Genomic DNA, 21812 nt, shown 5'->3' on the forward strand with positions numbered 1-21812 from the left:
GCCAACATAGAGGAAAATAAAGTTCAAAATTTCAGCCGTTTTATTTGACATTTGACAAAACGAACATCGAGGTGAAAACAAATTTGTTAATTCTATTTCTTGCGATGTTATTTTGAAATAAATAAAATGGATAACCGTAACACAATTGATCAGAGATATTCAAGTGATGTGAGTAACCGTGAGCGCGATATACCATCGTTTATTGAGCCTCGGCCTCCTTTAATTTTGAATCCTTTTATGCGTCCTCGTCCTCAGAAAGGTACGAATTTGTTGGAGTTGTTTGAAGAGGATGATTCGATAGAGGAGGAGGGTCCGGAATTGGTGCAAGTGTACTTGAGGCTGAAGCCGTCCAATGTGCCTAGCAGTTTGTACGAGGTCCGGTCGGACCAGTGCCTGATCACGTCGGTGGACACGGCGACCGCTGGTCACGGGCGCCGCACACAGCACAATGTGTGCAAAATGTACAGTTTCTCACATATATTTGGACCGGATGCCAATCAGAAAGTCAGTATTTTTGTTTGTTTATTTTTATTTTGATTAATTTTCCTGTAGAAGTTAATTCTCTATTTACTTTGTTTTTTTTAATAGATCTAAATTTAATGACATCAGTAAGTCATAAATACCAACAACAGGCCTTCACCTGCGAAGACGGGGTTCTTGCAAGATATTAAAAAGATATAAAAAAAAACTATATAAATTGTTAAACATTTTCAAAGCAAGAAATAAAAGGCTATTTTATTTTATATATTATAAGTCATAAACAAGCCCACAGATCTTAACTGGACAAACCTGTTTATGGTAATATTTAAATAAATAAACAAACTCATTCTAATAGGATTGTTAGGAAGGACTTATATCATGACTTATTGTTGTTTATGTTTATGAAAACCTATTATGCATCTACAGGAAATATTCGAGCATGTAGTAAAGGACAATCTCCGTAGACTCCCGGACGGTCACAGTTTCACTCTCCTCACATATGGAGCCTCAGGATCAGGGAAGACGTACACACTCATGGGCACTGTCAAGGCCCCAGGGCTGGTGCCCCGGTCACTGGAGTACGTATTCAAGGTTGTGGAGGCTGCACAGATGCCGTTGTATCGGCCGGGAGAGATCCGAGCTAATAAGCTTACTGTAGCTGAGCAGGAGTATGAGCTGCAGGTACTTTTATAATTCTTTTGCTTATATTGATGCTGTTTCAAAATAAATTAAACTTTTTTCTAATTACTGGATAAGGTGCATTAGGTAATTCCGAATGACAGAAATGCTCAGGTAATTTCGAAAGGGGCATCTTGATATGATGGAAATAATGGTGATTTTTATGCGACTTTCGAAATTAGACGACTTTCGGAACTACCCTAATGCAAGGTGCACTGACTTAGTTATTTGACAAGGGCAATATGATTATTGGGGTATAAATTAAGATTTCACAGGCTAACTTGTAAGTTGTTGTGATGTACATTTCAAGGCATTCTTAGCTTACCTACTAAGCTAAGACATTATTCATCACTATTCCTACTGGATACTAATCCAACCTACTTAAATTACAGTTGGCATCAAATACTCAAAAAAGAAAATAAATAACAGTAAAACAGATATATAAGATATGCAGATTATATTTGGTGACATTGAAAGTCTCTCAGGATCCAGCTTTCAGGGGGTCAATAAAGGCCCAGGCCTCAGGGAGGGGTCACGTGGTCTACACCAACCTAGGCTCCCCATGACCCCCATGACCCCCCCCCCCCCCTGGATCCGCGCATGAAGTCTCTGTTGCTGATTGTGGCTATGGAAAAAAAAGGCTGGTCCAATTTTTTTTAAAGGGCATAATTTTTTGTGTTTACATCAAAATGGTATTGTAAATCTGTGTTCCAGTGGGTTCGCAACCTGAAACACTTGTCAGCGCCGCTCCGCGAGAAATACCGTCGCATGAGCACAAGGCTTGTCAGTGATATGAGCAGGAGCACTGTTGATCTCAGCAAGAGAACTAAACATTATGTTTGGGTGAGTTTTAAAGATTTTGTACGCCAACAGAACATAAAGGTGTGGGAACTGGAAACATATAAAGGGCATAATCCCTGGGTGCAAGATGTAACTACAGTTAAGAAAGGAAATATTTTCTTAAGGTCTTCATCAAGAGACTTTACTTATTTTTTTAAGGTCTTCATAAAAAAAAAAGAGACTACCACTATGATCCAAGGCTGGTTTTACTGTCGACCGCGCGCGTGACCGTCCGCGCGGATGCGCGCGATTAATTGAAATAAAGCATTTTTATTTTTTAAAGAGTACTATCGTACAGTATGGCCACTCCCGCTCCCGGCTGAAAGTACCGCCCACCCCCTCTCGGTTACCTCACAGTTACCGCCTGTCAAAAATGCGAACAGTCGACCTGTCATATTTCACTCAATACAAGCATAGTACGCGTTCACCTACACGAGATTAGACTGTGTCCTAGGAATGCGCCTCTTTCATATATTTGATCGCCAGCGTCTGAGATGTGTTCAAACTAAACTTGATTAACCAATCTTATAAGGAAGGAAGGAAGGGAAGAGGCCCGACGGGTTGACTTTGGTCCCGTGGGAGAGGGGCAGGTGCCTGTTGTGGGACGCTACGTGCGTCAGCACTTTTGCTGCTTCCCACATTAGCCGCACCGTACGTTCGGCGGGGGCGGCGGCTGAAGCGGCGGCGGCTCGAAAGCGGGAAAAGTACGCGGTCCTCTCAAACTATGTGTTTGTTCCTCTTGCCGTGGAGACCACTGGCTGCTGGTGCGCAGAGGCCAAAGCTTTTATTGGGGAATTGGGCGGGAGGTTGTGCGAGCGTGGTCACGACCCTCGCTCCGGGTCGTTCCTGTTGCAAAGGTTATCCATCGCGGTTCAACGTGGCAACGCGGCGAGCGTGTTGGGCTCCTTTGCGGCGGGAGGGACTCGGAGTGGATTTAGTTAGTAAGTAGGTTAGGTTATTCCTAGTATTTTTTGTAATTTTAAATTTATTTAGTTGGTAATAGATTTATGTGTAATTGTTAGTAATTAAGGATTTATTGTATTAACTTTTAATTGATTGAATAAACTATTTTCCTTGATCTTATAAGGTACCTCACCCACCTAATAAACAAGGAATGGATCTCCCCACTAGGTATGTCGTGGCGCAAAGCGGTTCAGTCTGTGCAGACGTGTTTTTCCGCTGCCTTTGGTGAAACGCGTTTTTATCAACTGAGCGGCTCCTCATCCTTTTTATTTTTATTTATAGACAAGCAAAGAAGGAAATTTTTAACATTTATTTATGAGTATGCCAATTTTTCAGGTGTCATTCGTAGAGATATACAACGAAGCGATATACGACTTGCTGGTGACCACGGATCGCACTGCATCCTCCAAATTACGTATTCGCGAAGATCCTTCTGGCAATGTTTATGTTAAGGTTATTTTCTTTTTTTTTATTGCGATTTGTGAAACGCTGGAGACCTAGAAGTATGAGCGTGCGACTTTCAATCCGAAGGTTGCGGGTTTCGAACCCCGGCTCGTACGAAAACGCTTTCGTAAAATTAGTGTCTACGCCAAATCTTGAGATGAGTTGCCAAAGTGGACCCCAGGCTCCCATGAGCCGTGGCGAATGCAGGGATAACGCAAGGAGCTAGGATGATGATTGAGATTTATTCAAGTGCCTACTTGAATATATCCATACTAATATTATAAATGGGAAAGTGTGCGTGTCTGTTTGTTTATCCGTCTTTCACGGCAAAACGGAGCGACGACTTGACGGGATTTTTTAAGTGGAGATAGTGGAGATAGAAGGGATGGAGAGTGACATAGGGCTACTTTTTGTCTCTTTCTAATCCCTCCACTTCCCTAAAATGAGGCATTTCGCAATTTTCGCATTTAACGCGAGCAAACGCTAGTCTTAAATATATCTACAGTTAAATGTTTGAACTATAGCCTGTCAACCAAATTTTGGCAGTAGCAATGTACATCAAACTAAAGTATGGTATCCCTATGAAACGAACAAAAACCAGCAATGTACGTCGAACAGCCACAGATATTTTTTTTTTCAAGGGCTCCCTCCTTCCTTACGAATTAGATAATGTATTAAAAAGGGACGGATATGTGCTAGTCATTTCTCTTTTTGGTAGGTTAGAGATTTCCACAGATAAGATACAAATGACACGCGAATTTCCACCGATTTTCAAAACTATTAGTGTTGCTAGCCCGCGATTTTTCAAATTTGCCGCCTTTTTCTAGTGACAAGATTTGGTTGACGGTCTATTAATGAAAAATTTCGTAATCTAATAAAACAAGCAAGCTCCATCATTTTATAGGGTGCAACGCAAGCCTTCGTCCGTACAGGCGAGGAAGCATATGACGTGATGGCGGCCGGGAAACACAACCTGCAAGTACATGCTACGGGCGTTCATGCACAGAGCTCGCGGTCACATTGCATATTTACTATCACTATGCTCACTGAGACTGGTAAGTTGAAAAAAAAAAAATGTTGAGCGAATCTGATAGGTTTGTGTTAAACGTTTTGCGGCCATCTTCTCCCGCGGACAGACCGCCTGTGTAGATCGGGATCTACGTATCGGGAATATTACGTTGATTTATTTCATGAGCATGCCTTTGAGCGCAAATTAATCACTTTTTATTATAGATCGCAAATATTTTAGACATTTACGTACTCCTGTCCTTCTTTTTGGAGCTCAGGATTCGCTTGCGGGAGATAGGGCTCGATCCCCGCTCCGGGTCGTTCCTGGTGCAGAGGTTGTCAAACACAGGAATGCAGCGAGCGTCTTGGGGATGTTGGCAACTGGAATGTTGTTCGATTGACTGTTATTTTCTGTGTTTTGTTAACCCCCAACGCAAAAACGACGGGGTGTTATAAGTTTGACGTGTCTGCCTGTCTGTTTGTCTGTCCGTGTGTGTGTGTGTCTGTCTGTCTGTGGCATCGTAGCTCCCGAACGGATGAACCGATTTAGATTTAGTTTTTTTTTGTCTGAAAGCCGAGTTAGTCGGGAGTGATCTTAGCTATGTTTTATAAAAATAGGTCTACTATGTCGCGGTCGGGGGTTTTTTCAAAATTTTAAATTTGTGGTTGTACTGTACTGATTTATGTAGTAGTTTTTAAGAGCTTTAAGCAATGCATTTTAGGTACTTTATTAATGCAAGTCATTAATATGCAATCAAATGTGTAATTCTCTCTCCAGAAACCGGTGTTCGCGCTTCTCACGTCCGCCTCTGCGACTTGGCGGGCAGCGAGCGCGCGCGACGCACGCGCAACACCGGCGCGCGCATGCAGGAGTCCCGCGCCATCAACTCCTCCCTACATGTGCTGGAGAGGTGTCTACACACACTGCGGAGGAAGCAGACTAGCAAACAGGACCTAGTGCCCTACAGGTAACGTAGAGACATGCTATCTGCAAGAATCCCGCGCCATCAACGTGAAAAGAAACGGTTCTTTTACATCATTTCATTAGCAAAAATTAAGACTCTCCTCATTCGCAAATTAATTCACTCCGACAAAATTATATATGAAAATGAATGAAATATCATTGATTTAAAAAATTACGGAACTTTTAGTAAACAATTTTTTGCTAAACTTATGTTTTTTTTTTTCAGGGAATCGAAGTTAACCCGTCTCCTAGGCACGGGTCTCTCGGGTACCCGCGGCGAGGCAGTGAGCATGGTGGTGACTTTAAATCCAGCGCCAGAGTACGCGCACGAAACGAGACATGTACTACAGTTAGCTGCTGTCGCTAGGGACATACGTAAGTTCATGATATTCTCTTACCCGAGCTAGATTAGGCTTGTATGTTATCATGATAATGACGGTGTCATGGTTCAGATGGTTGTGACACTCAGCCTAGCATTAGAATACGATAAGAGTATCATGAAACCCGGCATGTGCTGTAGTCTCGCTATATGTGATTGTAGTGATGGTAAGCTCTCACTGCCCCCTCCAGGCTATATGCGTTTTCACATTATCCGATCCGATAGCGGATGTAGGACCGATATCCCATACATTTAAGCCGCCATCTTTGATTTTTACCTTTGAAATCCTTCCGACGTCCGATATCGGATCGGATAATGTGAAAACGCACTTAGGGTTGCCATTTATTTAAAAAAGTAAATAACTACGATGGATGGATGGATAACATAACTACCCACGTCATCGAAAATAACCAAATAAAATACCTTCCGCCTCCACATAGTATTTGAATGGTTCCTTTTTTGAACACTTCTACCAACATAATGAACTTTGCTCATTGTATTCGAAGTCTGATAATAATATAAAATTGACAATTTTCAAGTTTATTATTTGATTTTTCAGAGGTGAACAACACTATAGCGGAGTCAATATCGACACTAGAGAGCACTACTTGTTCTACGATTCAAGACACCACCATCGCGAGTAGCACCGAGGTCACCAGGCTCAGAGCAGAAAATGAGAGACTACACTATGAATTAGTGCAGTAAGTAATTATTTTTATTCACTAGAACCACAGTATAATAAAGAGTACTATCGTACAGTAAGGCCACTCCCACTCCCCACTGAAACTGCCGCCCACCCGCTCTCGGTTACCTCACAGTTACCGCCTGTCAAAAACGCGACCAGTCGACGTACGCTACACCTACACGAGCTTAGACTGTGTGCTAGAAACGCTCCTCTTTCATATATTTCATCGCCAGTGTCCGAGGTGTGTAACTGTGTATATTTTTTTACAATTTGAAACTAAATAGTTGAATCCCGGTCCTCGCTGTACAGTCGACTACAAAGAGATGTATCCACTTTTTCACCTTATTACAATGCAATAAGGTGAAAAAATGGATACATCTCTTTGTAGTCAACTGTACATACCGTGGTCCCGGATTGGCTAGCTCGTTTAAATAAGTTTTTTTCTGATCTGATTCTGTGTTTCCAGAGCGGAGTCCCTAAACCGGAAGTTGATGGCAGACATGGAGGAGCAGCAGCAAGAAAACGCAGTCACCGTTAAGGAATTGGTGGAGGAAGCTAAAGACATCACGGAGCAGTACTATAAGTCGCAGCTGCGGAGTCTTGAGGAGAGACATAACGCTGAGGTAAGGATAGTGCCAAAATATTTCTATTTGTAATCTTTATTGCTAAAAAGCATACGTTTACTAATGCCCGTGTGGTGACGGGTTAAGAATTTCACCACCCCCTTTCTTCCCATGGGTGTCGTAGAAGGCAACTGTGGGATATGGGTTAAATTGTGGCGTAGGCGAGAGGCTGGCAACCTGTCACTGCATTGTCACAGTTTCGTTTTCTGTCAACCCCTTATTTGCCAAGAGTGGCACTGAAGCTTGAGTAGTTTCATGTGCTCTGCCTTCATGGGATACAGGCGTGATTGTATGTATGTATGTTTAGGGTTGCAAAAATACGGTTTTTTTTTTCTGGCTTGAAAAAACGTGATAAAAACAGTTTTTTTTTCTGGAGTATGTTTTTTTTCTAAAGTACGAAATCTCAAAATTTGCAAAGCAGTTAATACTTTTCTACGGTTTTTTAGACTTAATGTTAACTATTAAACGAATTTAATCAGATAACTTTAATTTCTGGTCTTATAGTAACATTTACGAAATCTGTAGTTGGTAGTTATCACTATTTACTGTTGGCAACACCAGCGCCTCTCCACGCTTCACGACGCATCGGGGATTCCCCAATAAAAGTTGTATACTGAAGTCTGAATGTTAATCGAATCAAAATGTACGTTATTGTTATTGAACACAGATCAATACAACAAGATGGCCCTTACAGGGCGACTCGCGGTCACCAAGCATACGACAAATCAGGTTTATAAAAGTTTGAACGCGTGCGACACCGATCAGTAGCGCCCAAGTATACGACCCGCTAACAGTGTCCGTGTCCGCTCGGGAAAAAATCTTAAATAATCAATTTTGGTTGCAAACAATGGTCTCTTACAGCATAAAGTGGTGTGGCAAGTCTTCTAACACTTCTACATGTAAAAAAGATGGAACAACATTCCACAGTTAAGTCAAATTAATTATTTTGTTGAATATTGTTTATTGTCCGCGGAGTTCATTTATACTGGTCAATATGGTTGTGCTGAGCGGCGCCGAGGCGCGTCCATCCCTCTTTACCGAGTTAACAATGTGATATGCTATCCCTTTCACGTAAACGACTAGGCATGGGGCCATGTTAGTTTATGTCTGTTGCGGGAACTTCGTACTGCCGTTCGTACCATGTGCTACCATTTTATGAAATATAAAAGAAAGCAGATTTGTAATAGTGAATAATTATCTAGAATCTGTAGAGTCTGTAGTGGTATTTAGTTCATTGATTAGTTTAGAATATTTAGTTGGTTATTTAACTTAGAAAACGTAAGTAAAAATGCACAGTTTAGTTATTAGTTACTAGAATGATTTTTATTGAGATGCTATCACAATTATCATCCTCCTTGCGTTATCCCGGCATCGGCATCGCCACGGCTCATGGGAGCCTGGGGTCCGCTTTGGAAACTACTACCCAGATTTGGCGTAGGCACTAGTTTTATGAAAGCGACTGCCATCTGACCTTCCAACCCGAAGGGTAACTAGGCCTTATTATAATTTAATTATAATATTATAATTTGTTGCAAAACAAATTCACCACAGTACTGGTACCGGTACCATTGTCTATAATAGACATGTCCCATTCCCATCCCTACTGCTAATCATAAAGGCGCGCCATTATTTGAAACGACCAATGGCAGCACCGTGCGCGCCCGCCTCACCCCGCAAGGATTGGTGATTTGCGTCTCGAACAATATCGCTTGCATTTGGCTTCTAGTGGGGTGTTCTGTGTTATTGAAACACGTTACAACTCACGAAAAACCGTTATTGTCGAATTATTTGTTCATCTGAAAAAAAAACCATATTTAGAAAAAAAACAATGGTGCTCGATTTTTTTTCATAATTCTAAAAAAAGATTGTTTTTTTTTCTATTTGTAACCCTATGTATTTGCTAAGTACTTTTGAAATTTATCATAATTAATAGTGAAATGAAATTTTTAAAAAGCGGCTTTCCTTTATATTCCCGCACAAATTCTCAAAACGCAACGTGACGTCATGTCACACTTGACATCTGTAAGTGGGAACGAGAAAGAGTTATTCTTTTCTCGCTCCCACTCGGGCGCGCCAAAATGGCCGCGTTTAAATTGCCCGTAAAGTGATAGTGGTTTTAATTATTTTTTTCTAGTTTCTTAGTTTATATTTTTGATGTTATATCTATTTTTATTAATGTATGCATATTCCCTATTGATAATGAAAAAAATAATAGTAGATAATCATCCACAAAATTGCCATAGTCAGTACATCTCGAATAAAAGAGCACTCGATGATGAAGAGGATAAAATGCCAGTGTATTGTACAGTCTCTTGGCCATCTCTAAAATGGTTGATGTCTACTAACATCTGTGAGAATATTGTGACTCTATATCGACGGAGAGAGAAGCCGCCACACTCGCCACAGACCTTTATAGCTAGTACAGATTTGTTGGGGATTCTAAATACGTATTTTGAGCCATGCTGTATTAAATTGTATAATCCACTCTATAATTTGTATATCAATTGTCAGATAGCGGAGTTACGCGAAGAGCACGAGGCGCGTCTCGCCAAACACGTAGTCGCGGAGGAAGGGACGCCGTCAAGGGCTTTACAAAATAAGGTAACATCTGAACAGTCAACCAATTGGAACCCTAGGCCACTCTACAACCATGTCAAAATGACAAGCAGTAAGAGATTTCTTACAATCTGATTTATAACGTCACTGTGACATAGTTCTACAGTGGCCTAGGGTTCCAATTGGTTGACAGTACACAGCTGTCACTTGTACCTCTTTCAATCAACTGTTGCTATTTCAGTGTGTTTCATTAACACATTCATTACCAGACGAAAAATGGCGTACTACGTCCAAAACCGGTCGTAATTTATAACGTAACCGACCGCTTGTATGGCGAGAACCCGCCTAACGGGTTCCCAGGTATCAGAGCAAAGTTAACTAATGCCCGCCAGGCGGGTTCTTCGTTATGAAAGTGTTAAACTACTAAGCTGATTTTGACAATAAGTCAATAAACACAAAAGCTTTAAAAACGGAGAATTGTTTTCAACTTTTTTTTTAATTTACAGGTCATGCAGCTTATGAAGCAAATAGCATTATTGGAGGTAACCATTTATTTCTTATATAGCTTTATAAAACTTGATGAGAAATAATATAGTGATGTTAAAAAAATCACATAGCATTTCATACATATTACAATATAATATTCCCTCATCAAATATAGTTGCATTTTTTTTAATTAAAGGGAAAATTCACACCTCCGGCGGGATTCGAACCTGCAACCAACGGCTTTGCCGGAGCCGTCTCTCTCACCAACTGAGCCACGGAGGCCTGCTGGATGTGTGCGAATTTATCCATGCCTTCTCTCAATTCTCACAGTTCCGTCTTAGGGTGGCGTTTATTTTAAAAATATGTAGTTTCACTCGCAGACGTTTCTGCATGATAAAAAACAAATAATATATGCTCCATTGTTACAGGAGGAATTAAACGCAGAGCGACTAGCGCAGGCGCGAATGAAGGAGGAAATGCTGCATCTCAGGGCGTGTATTGAAGAAAGAGACGGTGGGTATTAGCAAAGACATATGTGTCGCTTAACTTCAAAACTGGGTAAATCCATTCTGCTACAAGGTTGATTATCTTTCAGTTCATATTATATTTTTTATATATTCAACCTTAAAACAGAATGGATTTACCCAGGTTTGAAGTTAAGCAACACATATGAGGAGTGTCTTTTCAAAAGGGCTTATTTCCATTTTTTCTTTTTTTTAAACTATGAATGCAGTTTTTCTTAGTATAGAAAATTACGTGTTGTTTTGAGATTAAAGCTCAAAAAGTCTCGCCTTGATCTTTAAAAAAAAGAGTAACATCAAAGTTTAGAACAAATTTTGAAGAATGTGTAATGATTATTTATGTGGATAAACCAATGTATGTAGAACAACAACATTGATATCAACTAACTGAATACAAAATCCAAAAATAAAATACAACTATTTTAAAATAATAACATTTACGCTACAAGGCCACAACAAAAGGGCTTAATTCCCAAAAGTTCGCATCAAAAGTGCTTAATTCTCAAAAACATATGGTAATTAAATATTTATTTAAGTACACATGTTACGTTTGATGTAATCATAGCATTAACGTCAACTTACAATATTACAATTTTGCAAATTAAATATTAATTTCAAAATAAATACCGTGGAATTATGTTTTTCTCGATTTCCCAAAAAAAGTTCAAAGTGGAAATAAGCCCTTTTGAAAAGACACTCCTCATATATTATATAACTCCATCTAGACAGATAAAGTCTAAGAAGAAAACGTACGTAGGCCACCGTACCTTTTTCTGTATGGTACTGAGTCATACAGAAAAAGGTACGGCGGCCTAAATGGCGTTACACCTTTGGGGGACGCTCAGCTAGATGGCGCTAATTAATATTCATATTTGACATTTTAACACAAGAGATGGCAGTCTGTGCACTGTGATTACACTATTTTACTTCGACAGTAACTCTATAATACTCGATCCTCTTTGGTCCACTCCATTCCTTTAAGGCCGGAACCGCACAAATCCCTATACTATTAATTCCTGTGGCGGTAATCAATTACCATTAGGCCCTCCACTTGCGTGTTTGCCTCCTATATTATAAATAAAAGATTACACAAACATATTCAATAACGAGGAATGTGTTGTATCTACTACAAATTGTAATTTCATATGTACATACATATAATCACGCCTGTACCCCATAAAGGGGTAAGCACAGCACATGAACTACTAAGTTTCAGTGCCACTCTTGGCAAAAAGGGGCTGAAAGAAATCCAAATTGTGACATTGCAGTGACAGGTTGCCAGCCTCTCGCCTACGCCACAATTTAACTCATATCCCAAAGTCAAAGAGGGTGGTGAAATTCTTAACCTGTCACCACACGGGGTTCATATGTAGTGGTAAAGATTTACGAGTCGAAGCCTGACATTCTAAGATGGTACGCGATGACCTATTTATTACTAAGTCTTACACAAGAGCAGGCTACTTTGCTGTAACATAAATTGTAAAATTTCTAAAAATTCTTTTTTTTTGTTTTATAGAAAAATCATCCGACGACCAAGACGACGCGATACAGCTCACAGACAGTGAAGACGATAGTGAGGACGAAGAAGCAGATGATCCTTGCAACGAGAGTCTCGAACCGACTTTCAAGAAAGAGGAAATCAACCGCTCAAGACTCGTGCGGCAAAGTACCCTCAACAACACCAGAAACACTACCTTTGACAACTTGGACAGGACACATGACACGGTCAGAGACGAAAGTATGGCTGATGCCACGTACGACGTTAGTAAGAAAGATGCTACTATAACTGAAGCTGATGAAACTTATGATGCGTCTAATGACACGTACAATCAGTCTATGGATTGCCCTGCTACAGTCAAAAAGGCTAACTCTGATGTTGACAAACATAGTGCTAGGGAAACGTATTTTGTTAGTAGTTCCAGTGTAAGTTTAAATGAGAAACAAGATTCAGTACAAGACTCGGGACACATTGCAGATATAAGTGTTTCTCTAAGAGATGACGATGATCTGAAAGATTTCAGTATTATTGGTGATGTTGTGAAACCAAGTAAAACTATTGAAACACAGATTGATAAAATTAAAAAGTTTGCTATAGGTACAGTTTTGACTGATAGCTCGCTTACTCAGTTTGAAATGTTAGAAAAGGAAATGAACGAAAACTCTGCGTTTAAATATTTTGGTGATGGGACTGCCAAGAACTCTATGAGCATGAGTCTGAGGAAGAAAGACAAGAAGCCTTATTTTGACGATGAGCAACCAACTCCTAATCAAATATCCAAGGTGAAAGATTTAATAAAGAAACAAGATGTTCTGCGGTCTCCATCCATAGTTCAGGATGAAATCCCAGAAAACTATAAACCGAGTACTATCAACAAAATTATGCGCGAGAGTATAACAGTGACAACTGAGCTACCTCCTTTGTATAAAAATAAAATACTAAAGAAAATGCATGATTCTATAGATCCCTTTGAAGGCGCCGATTCACCGTGCGCAATTACAGAAACCCTACTGAAAAGAGTAGAAGAGACGCGAAAGTCTATTGAAAAAGTTTCCCTTGATAATCAAGAAAAAGATTCAAAAGCAGAAGCTGTGAAGAATGCAACTGAAATGATAATAAAATCAGAAATCATAGAAGATGTACCTATGGATAAAATTAGTGTGGAGGAGATGCGAAAATCAGTTGAAAAAGTTTGCATGGATAGCAAAGAAAAAAATTCAGACGTAGAAAAGCATTCGCTGAGCGGTAAAGTTGTTATGGATTCCGTTGAAATGGAAATCAAATCAGAAGTTGAAGATGTTCAAATTGCAATTGAATCAGAAACAATTAAAGAATCTGTTGAAAAAGATCTTAGCAATGAGAGAAATCATGCTCCAGCTAATAACGAAGATACAAAGACAAATGAAAACGTTTTAGGTGTCCAGTCCACTGGAGATGAAATAATATCTACTAAGAATATTCCTGACAAGGACGTAAAGCATGACATTTTAACCGAAATTAAACAAGAAGAAATTATTGTGGAAAAAATAGAAAGTGTTAATAAAGACACCACAAAAGAAACAAAACCTGAAGAACTAACACATGAGATCAGTTCATTGAATGACATTACTAGTTCAAATCAAACGATAGCAGGAGAAAATACTATTGATGCTTTCGAGAATATTTACAAAGATATAACAGTGCCGAGAGCAACTGAATTCGATCTTCTTATTTCTGATAAATCTTTGGATTCTACAAATATAAAACAGACTGATAAAATCGAAAGAACCTCGGAAAGATCCAATTTAAACAAAGAAGTAACATTTGAAGACAATGTAAAGAATGTCAATATTAAGGAAACAGTTAAAGATGATATTACTGACAATAATAATTCTGAAATTAACCAAGAGACCGTTAAAAATGTTAATGACAATAATAACCAAGAGCCTGAAACAAAGGTTAAATATAACCTCCGCCACAAAGCCCAAGATACAAGTAAAACAGACAAAGATGAATCGATTGAGCATACAGAGAAATGCGCGCCAAGGACGGCAAAGAAATCCTTACGACTGAGAAGAAAGAATAAACTGGATGAAGTAGAAGACGAAGTGAAGTTAAAGGATATAGTGAACTTGCAGCAGGAGTTTTCTGATGTGACACTGGGGTTGCCGGCGCCGGTGAAGGTGGTGAATGATATTCCATCGCCGGAAAAGAGTGAGAGTGAGAATCAGCCGCCGTTAATGGGGGTGCAGAGTTGTCCGTCCAAAAGGTTAGTTGACATAAAATATAGTATATAGTCATATTTTGACGAAATTTATCGCACGTGTATAGTTCGATGTTGTTCAGTACATATGAACAATTGTAACTTGTATTATTTGTGCCGTTTGTATATCCGAGGTCTTATATAGAGAGAGTACGTCGTAGTCGTCGTAGACGTCGCATCGGACCGATAGATGGCGCCATCGTTCGTTGTAAGTCGCTCCGGCGTCACACCGCCGCGATGTTGGTAGTCCCGTTTTCCCCACCTGCAACATAAGGCTCCTACGCGCCCCGACCCGCCACCAGCCACCCTCATTGTTTCGTCGAACGCCGAAGTGACCGGTTGTCGCGTATTCCGTTCGAACATTTTTACAGCATGGTGTCTCGAAATTAATCTTTTAGTTTCTATTTCCTTGTTACTCCTGGTCAAACCAGAGTTATTCGTGTTTTTATTTAAAAAGTGGCTTATAACGTTTCGGAATTATGAAATTTTTCAATTTCAATTTTCACCGTCAATTCTTTCTTCCCTTTTAATTTACGCTCGTTCGTCTTGAATAATGAGATATATTATGCCTCGCTAGCGATCATTATTCGTCTTTCGGGGTTCTCACGATAGAAATGAACGAGCGGTGCTTTATGATTCTACCCACTTTTTTGTAAGAAAGTTCCATGCTGCAAAAATCGTTACCAATATAACACTTTAAGTTCTCGCGCTTTGTACACATATTTAAAGTCACACACAGGTCGAACGCGATTAATTAACATTATTTTTACCTTTTTTCCCAACGTTAGCAGTTAAAAATCGCCATATACACAAATCTGCAATCGCCGAGCACTTGCTTACTGCGGAAACGAATCACTGGATTGAGCTACACAAACCCAAAGTTCTTTCCACCGAGCGACACTATTATCCCCGGATTGTGAGGGAGGCGATCGAAATTAAAAAATATCCTAAAAACTTAAACAGGGAAGACGGGTATAGATTATCGCCAACATGGGGACCAGTGATTCAAATGTTCAAACCAAAAGATCTATCTTCGGACCAGTGCGCGGATGTTGTGAGTGCTGTGTGTCGTGCGGTGGGAAATAAACAATAACTAAAAGCGGGTAGATTATATTTATTTGTCTACCCCGAACATTTATATAAATTAATATCGGGTAGTTTTGTGTTGTTTACATCTCCGGTGACACTTTGCTGGGACGTCAGTCTTCCGCGACCACGGCCAGTGCAACCTGGCCGAAACGTTGGGGAAAAAAAGGTAAAAATAATGTTAATTAATCGCGTTCGACCTGTGTGTGACTTTAAATAAAATCGTTACCGTTAATCAGTTTTCTTTTTAAACTATTCGCATTTCCGAGACTAAAGTAGGAAGTGTTATCCGCGTATTAAAAGTTTCGCGCGAGAATATAAGCGGTAACGTAGGTAAGTTCGTGCTCCGGGGACCACGTGCTTCGCGACCGCGTGCTGCGCGACCTGCGGGCTGCGGCGGCGGCGGCGGCGGCGGCGGCGGCGGGCGCGGTGCAGGAATACCGCGCTCCAAGGAGGTTTGAATTTCTCCGACGAATGGGTGAGCAGATTCATATTATTTTAGAAAGAACATGTTCGGTTTCCGATTCGGTGCGGAGGCCCCAAGCCACGTGTCGGCGCCGGAACTTACTGTAGCGCTGCGATAGCGCCACTGACCGCGGCAGTGTTGTCCGCCGCGTCGGCGCCGCCGAGGTTGCGTAGAAGTTGCCTCCTCGTTAACGACCATCTCTGCGGTGCCGCCGAACAACGTTGTGGCCGCCGCATAGGCGTCGCGTGCGACGCTGTAAGTATGTCTGCTGCTGCCCCGACGCGAGCGCCGCGCCGCTAGTGATCTGTCGTCAATATGCAGGCTACCAGCGCGGCCACCTTCTGCCCCCCGATCCTGCTGACTGTCCACCAGTATCGCTGGCCGCCACGGTTATGCTGGCGCCTCGATGGTAATGCAGAGCGTGCGTCAGCCCTGACAACGCCGCGATCCTGCTGTAGCTGTCCACCAGTATCGCTGGCCGCCACGCTTATGCTGGCGCCTCGATGGTGATGCAGCGAGCTCATCTGCCGTGACAACGCCGCGATCCTGCTGAAGCTGTCCACCAGTATCGCTGGCCGCCACGCTTATGCTGGCGCCTCGATGGTGATGCAGCGCGCTCATCTGCCGTGAAAACGCCGCGACCCTGCTGAAGCTGTCCACCAGTATCGCTGGCCGCCACGCTTATGCTGGCGCCTCGATGGTGATGCAGAGCGTTCGTCTGCCGTGACAAGCCTCAGTGGTGATGCGGAGCGTAATACTGTTAACCGCTGCACAGGCGTCGCAATCCTTCTGCTGCGTCTGCCGTGACATCGCCGCAAGCTACTTGAAGTTTTCCACCGGTGTCGTCGGCCGACACGCTGATGCTGGCGCCGGTGCCTCCCGCGCTGACGGCGGCGACCTCAAGAGGGCCACCGAGCACGATACTGCGTGACGCGACAGGGGCATCGAAGACGCCTTTCGAGCTGACGACGGCCGTCTCAATCTCACCGCCGAACGTAACATCGTCTGCTGCAGTGACAACCTGGTAAGATTGCTGATGTGGTCCCTTGGTACTGCTAGCCGCCACGCTTATAACGCCCGTCGCGCCTAAGATGTCACGCTCACCGCGAGCACTGTCTTCCCCTACAATGGTGCCACGACCATATCCGGGCTCCGTCTGCTACGGTATCGTTGCAGACTCTGTTGCTGACCAGGCTGATACTGCCCTCCAATGTGACGCCGGGCGCCGCTATCAGCTGACATCCCGTACACTATGGTATCCACTCTTCTCTTTCCAGTTCCCGTGAAGTACTTCGACAGTATTTACACTCTATTTTGACCAATGACTCCTCCGTCGCCGAAGTGAGAACAGATAAATTCTAAAGATGCTACGTCCTAACGTGGCTTGGCCACCCATAGTTGAACGAGGTAAGACGTCAATAACCGGACGAGGAGCCGCACTGCTGCGAGGGTGTCCTGACGATGTTCGCGAGCTATCTAATCGGAGAGGCGCCTCGCGAGACGACCCTGTGATTCCTGTACGTCGCTCATTGTGTAGGTCAAAGACATCGTAAAGGTTTGCGGAATTAAAAAAAAAAAAAAAAAAAAAAAAAAAAAAAAAAACTTTCAGAATGTCCAGATCTGAATTCGAGCCAGCGTGCTGCATCTTGAGCGTGCGTCTGTTTACCGGGCGGACACCAAAACCGATCGGTAATCTGGCCGCGGGGGTTCCAAGTACACTACGATTTCCCGGAGGCTTGTGGCGCCCCCTGTCCATTCGAGAGATTAACTTATTCGCCGAGCCTCTAATAAACAAATTGGGAAAAATAAACCCGCTTCGCCTTAGTGAACTTGAGATTCCAGCTCAAAGCGAAAGGGGCCAGGAACTCAGAAGGACTTCAGTAGTTATCATCTGGCTCGACTATACTGAATTAATATAGTGCTTGATTCGATCGTAGAACCTGATTTCATCAATTTCACAACTTTCGTAGTCTACAGAGGGAGGTTGGTTTCCAGCATTACCTCGTACAGCTGCCGATAGCTGTAGGCCAATCGCTCCTGTTTTGCTTGCATTTGCAGTCCGATAAGACCTTCAATAATCGGAATATTGTACAAAGTAAAGCTCTTCCGATGGAAAATAATCTTCAACAGGCGGTGGCGCTGGCGACTGAAGTGACATGCAGCCGGATTAAGGTTCGCATAGCACTATATGCTATGTACAGTTCGGTTGTATGTTATGTTATGCTGTACGATGGCAGGACTACATCTCTTCTGTTACGAGTAACTACGACAGTAACTGCTGACTCCAACAGACTGTCGTACGAGGTCAGTATGCACCCCCTGGGAGCCAAGTAAGTGACCTTCGGTGACCTCGCCTTCTTCTGCTTCGCCCGTCATCGTACCTCTTCGTCTGCGAGAGCCCTGCATTACGCCGTACAACGGTACGTATTAAGCCTCCGCCACACATAAAGCGCATTCCGCTTCGCTAACGCTACGCTATCAGCGCGCTGAATGCGCGCGCATTCCGCTCGCGTCCCGCGCGCGTTGCGCTCGCAATCGTTGGTTCCCGCTAGTGCCCACTGGGCGCAACGCCAGCGTTTGTGCGGTGCACCGCCATTATTGCGCTCCGCCTACGCTCTCAAAGCGCGCATGTGTGGCGGTGTTTTAATTCACCCCTTGACCTGCTACCACGACGTGTTCAGCAACCACCAGCGATGCGACACGGACGTCACCTCTCAGTCTACACTGTCGACCTTCATTGCACGAAGTAGAAATCCGTCGCATCGGGTTTTGGATTAGGTAATGGATTACCCTAAGAGTCAATGACTGACTTGAAGAAATCGACTGATACCTCCGTCCAGTGTAGTAGCAATCGACAGCGCTCGTACTTTTCATCTTCTAGGCTAGTTTTACCGAGCGATCAGTATCCTCAAATGCCCTCACTAAAAAGAGTTCAGAGTTCAGGAGTCTCGCTTGTAACCGCGCTCGCTTGACGCGAAATAGTCTGATCGAAAATACCAGTATCGTAACAAATAGCCCTCGGGCGCGTGAGTGATGACCTTTTTCTGTGTTTGATATGGACGTAAGACGTTGGACTTTAAATAGTCATATCAAAGCTAATATTGATTTAGATAATTTTTACGAAGGGTTGACAAAAGCAGTATCAATTACGTTACCCTGCTACAGTACAGATAGTTACACTACTTTTACAGTTAATTTCCACACTTTGTGTCTGAAATTGGGTTTATAATAACCTGATAAAATAACGTGTCTGTTAATAATAAAAGTGTATCTAAGGTTTTTGTATCTTGTTCAAGCACAGATCAATACAACAAGATGGCCCTTACAGGGCGACTCGCGGTCACCAAGCATACGACAAATCAGGTTTATAAAAGTTTGAACGCGTGCGACACCGATCAGTAGCGCCCAAGTATACGACCCGCTAACAGTGTCCGTGTCCGCTCGGGAAAAATCTTAAATAATCAATTTTGGTTGCAAACAATGGTCTCTTACAGCATAAAGTGGTGTGGCAAGTCTTCTAACACTTCTACATGTAAAAAAGATGGAACAACATTCCACAGTTAAGTCAAATTAATTATTTTGTTGAATATTGTTTATTGTCCGCGGAGTTCATTTATACTGGTCAATATGGTTGTGCTGAGCGGCGCCGAGGCGCGTCCATCCCTCTTTACCGAGTTAACAATGTGATATGCTATCCCTTTCACGTAAACGACTAGGCATGGGGCCATGTTAGTTTATGTCTATTGCGGGAACTTCGTACTGCCGTTCGTACCATGTGCTACCATTTTATGAAATATAAAAGAAAGCAGATTTGTAATAGTGAATAATTATCTAGAATCTGTAGTGGTATTTAGTTCATTGATTAGTTTAGAATATTTAGTTGGTTATTTAACTTATGAAAGCAGCCTCGACCTTCCAACCCGAATGTAACTAATAATGTCATTTCTCTAACTATTCGTTGACTAAAGCTAAACGTCATCACGAAAATCTCTTTAGGCGCGCCATTTCTGGCACCGAGATATTCGCGGATCGAAGGATTGATTTCGACTGATACATTGCTGTCAAATCGGTTCAACAACCTCGATTCACTTATTCTTCTATGCTATGCCAATAGGGCTACCAAAGGCTTGCGCGCCAGCGCGGATCGACTCGCCACCAGGAGATAATAATGCTATGCAGGTCTCTATATAAGACCTCGGATATACAAACGGCACAAATAATATAAAAATTTTACCTTCCAATAAAATTGTTATTATTTTGCCTGGTATATCCGAGGTCTGAGTGATGCCTTCCTGGTAGGCTTAATATACCGTCGGCACTTCTCCTCAACAATGAGGGTGGCTGGTGGCGGGTCGGGGCGCGTAGGAGCCTTATGTTGCAGGTGGGGAAAACGGGACTACCAACATCGCGGCGGTGTGACGCCGGAGCGACTTACAACGAACGATGGCGCCATCTATCGGTCCGATGCGACGTCTACGACGTACTCTCTCTATATAAGACCTCGGATATACCAGGCAAAATAATAACAATTTTATTGGAAGGTAAAATTTTTATATTTTTAATTATTTGCAAACTACCTTTTGGTCCTAGAGCATTATGAGGAGACTGGACCGGTTTAAATTAATTCGTAAGAATTGTTCTGTTCAGACTTTTTTTTATTATTATCAAAAATGGGCTTACTCTTGGCCACAGACTAGCCAAAGGCAAAGACGTGGCCTATGATGTTGTGAGCTCGCCCAGAAGATTTAGTATCGTTTTATACGAATGTAAAACTAAAACTAGAGATGTAGGGAAATCCGTATAATTGTCGAATTGGTATCATGTTACTCTGAAATTCTTGAAAATGTCACGAAAGTATTAATTAAAGAAGTTTTGTTATTCCAGTGTGACCCGCAGCCGCCGCAAGCTGTTCACGCCGCGCGCGGAGCCGCTGGACGAGTCTCCGCCCGCCGGCGACAGCGCCGACGACGCCGACGCCGACGCGCTGCGCGTGCGCGTGCCGCGTCCCTCCTACCACCGCGCCACCAGGACCCGGCGGCGGCTCAACTGATCTACAACTATAAACTATCTTAGAGATTATCATTACCTTTGCTACTGTGTTAAACGCAACATACACGCCCCGACTTAACCGTTTCTGTGCGGATGACACGAGACGCGTGTCATTTTAAAATCGATAAAAGCTGTTCGCCGCCACAACGTGAAGTTTTCAAAAATGGAACGAGCGACAAATCGTTTAACAGGCTGATTGACGTGCCGGTCTACCGGAGCGCGGCGGTTCGCTTTCAAACTTCCCAGACGACACAGTTTGACGAACGCTTTAAGACAAATCAACGTTAAACCAAGAAAAGCTATGCGGAGACCATATATTGTCAGCTGAAGATCGAAACTCACTAATTTCTACCGCAAGTTTTAAGTGCCATAGTGAAACAAAATGGATTTTAGTTTAGTTATTTTTGTAATCATTTGCGTCTTTATACGTTTACTTACAATTTATTTAAATACGAAATGCAACTATAAAAGAATCAGAAAACCTTAAAGTTACATGTTTAATTTATTATGCTCATGGGTTTTTCATAAACTATACACGCGACGCAGACACGCAAGAAGAGCTTTACTAAAATTAATTTCCTTGCTGCAGGCCTAGCACATGATGGCCGCGGGAGTATGTCGCCGCGAGATAGACTACCTGTCCTTATGTCATTAATACAATTAGACAAAGACGTGTCATCTATCTCGCGGCGACATACTCCCGCGGCCATCATGTGCTAGGCCTACTGAAGACATAACATGAAGTGAAATTTAGAAAGACTCCATTTAGCTGGCTCTTTCCCATATTATGAGAAGTTGATTATGAGTTGAAGTGGCACTGAAGCTTTAGTAGTTTCATGTGTTC

General features: G+C 42.4%; 1 protein-coding gene across 2 annotated transcripts; it reads left to right on the plus strand.

Annotated features, from left to right (window-relative positions):
* The first annotated feature begins 61 nt into the window (after nt 1-61).
* LOC125229767 (kinesin-like protein KIF20B) lies at nt 62-21551 on the plus strand. 2 transcript variants are annotated; one of them, XM_048134705.1, is made up of 15 exons: nt 80-168; nt 256-504; nt 907-1161; nt 1873-2001; nt 3298-3414; nt 4310-4460; nt 5192-5381; nt 5604-5752; nt 6316-6457; nt 6908-7064; nt 9576-9665; nt 10127-10162; nt 10535-10619; nt 12144-14373; nt 20804-21551. In XM_048134705.1, the coding sequence occupies exons 1-15, from the start codon at nt 127-129 to the stop codon at nt 20967-20969; spliced, it is 4188 nt and encodes a 1395-aa protein (XP_047990662.1). In that variant the 5' UTR covers nt 80-126; the 3' UTR covers nt 20970-21551. The 2 variants fall into 2 exon arrangements, with proteins under 2 accessions (XP_047990661.1, XP_047990662.1); XM_048134704.1 differs by having other exon boundaries at nt 62-504.
* The last annotated feature ends 261 nt before the right edge of the window (nt 21552-21812 follow it).

This window comes from Leguminivora glycinivorella, chromosome 9, assembly GCF_023078275.1.
Source record: "Leguminivora glycinivorella isolate SPB_JAAS2020 chromosome 9, LegGlyc_1.1, whole genome shotgun sequence".
Taxonomy (NCBI): Eukaryota; Metazoa; Arthropoda; class Insecta; order Lepidoptera; family Tortricidae; genus Leguminivora; species Leguminivora glycinivorella.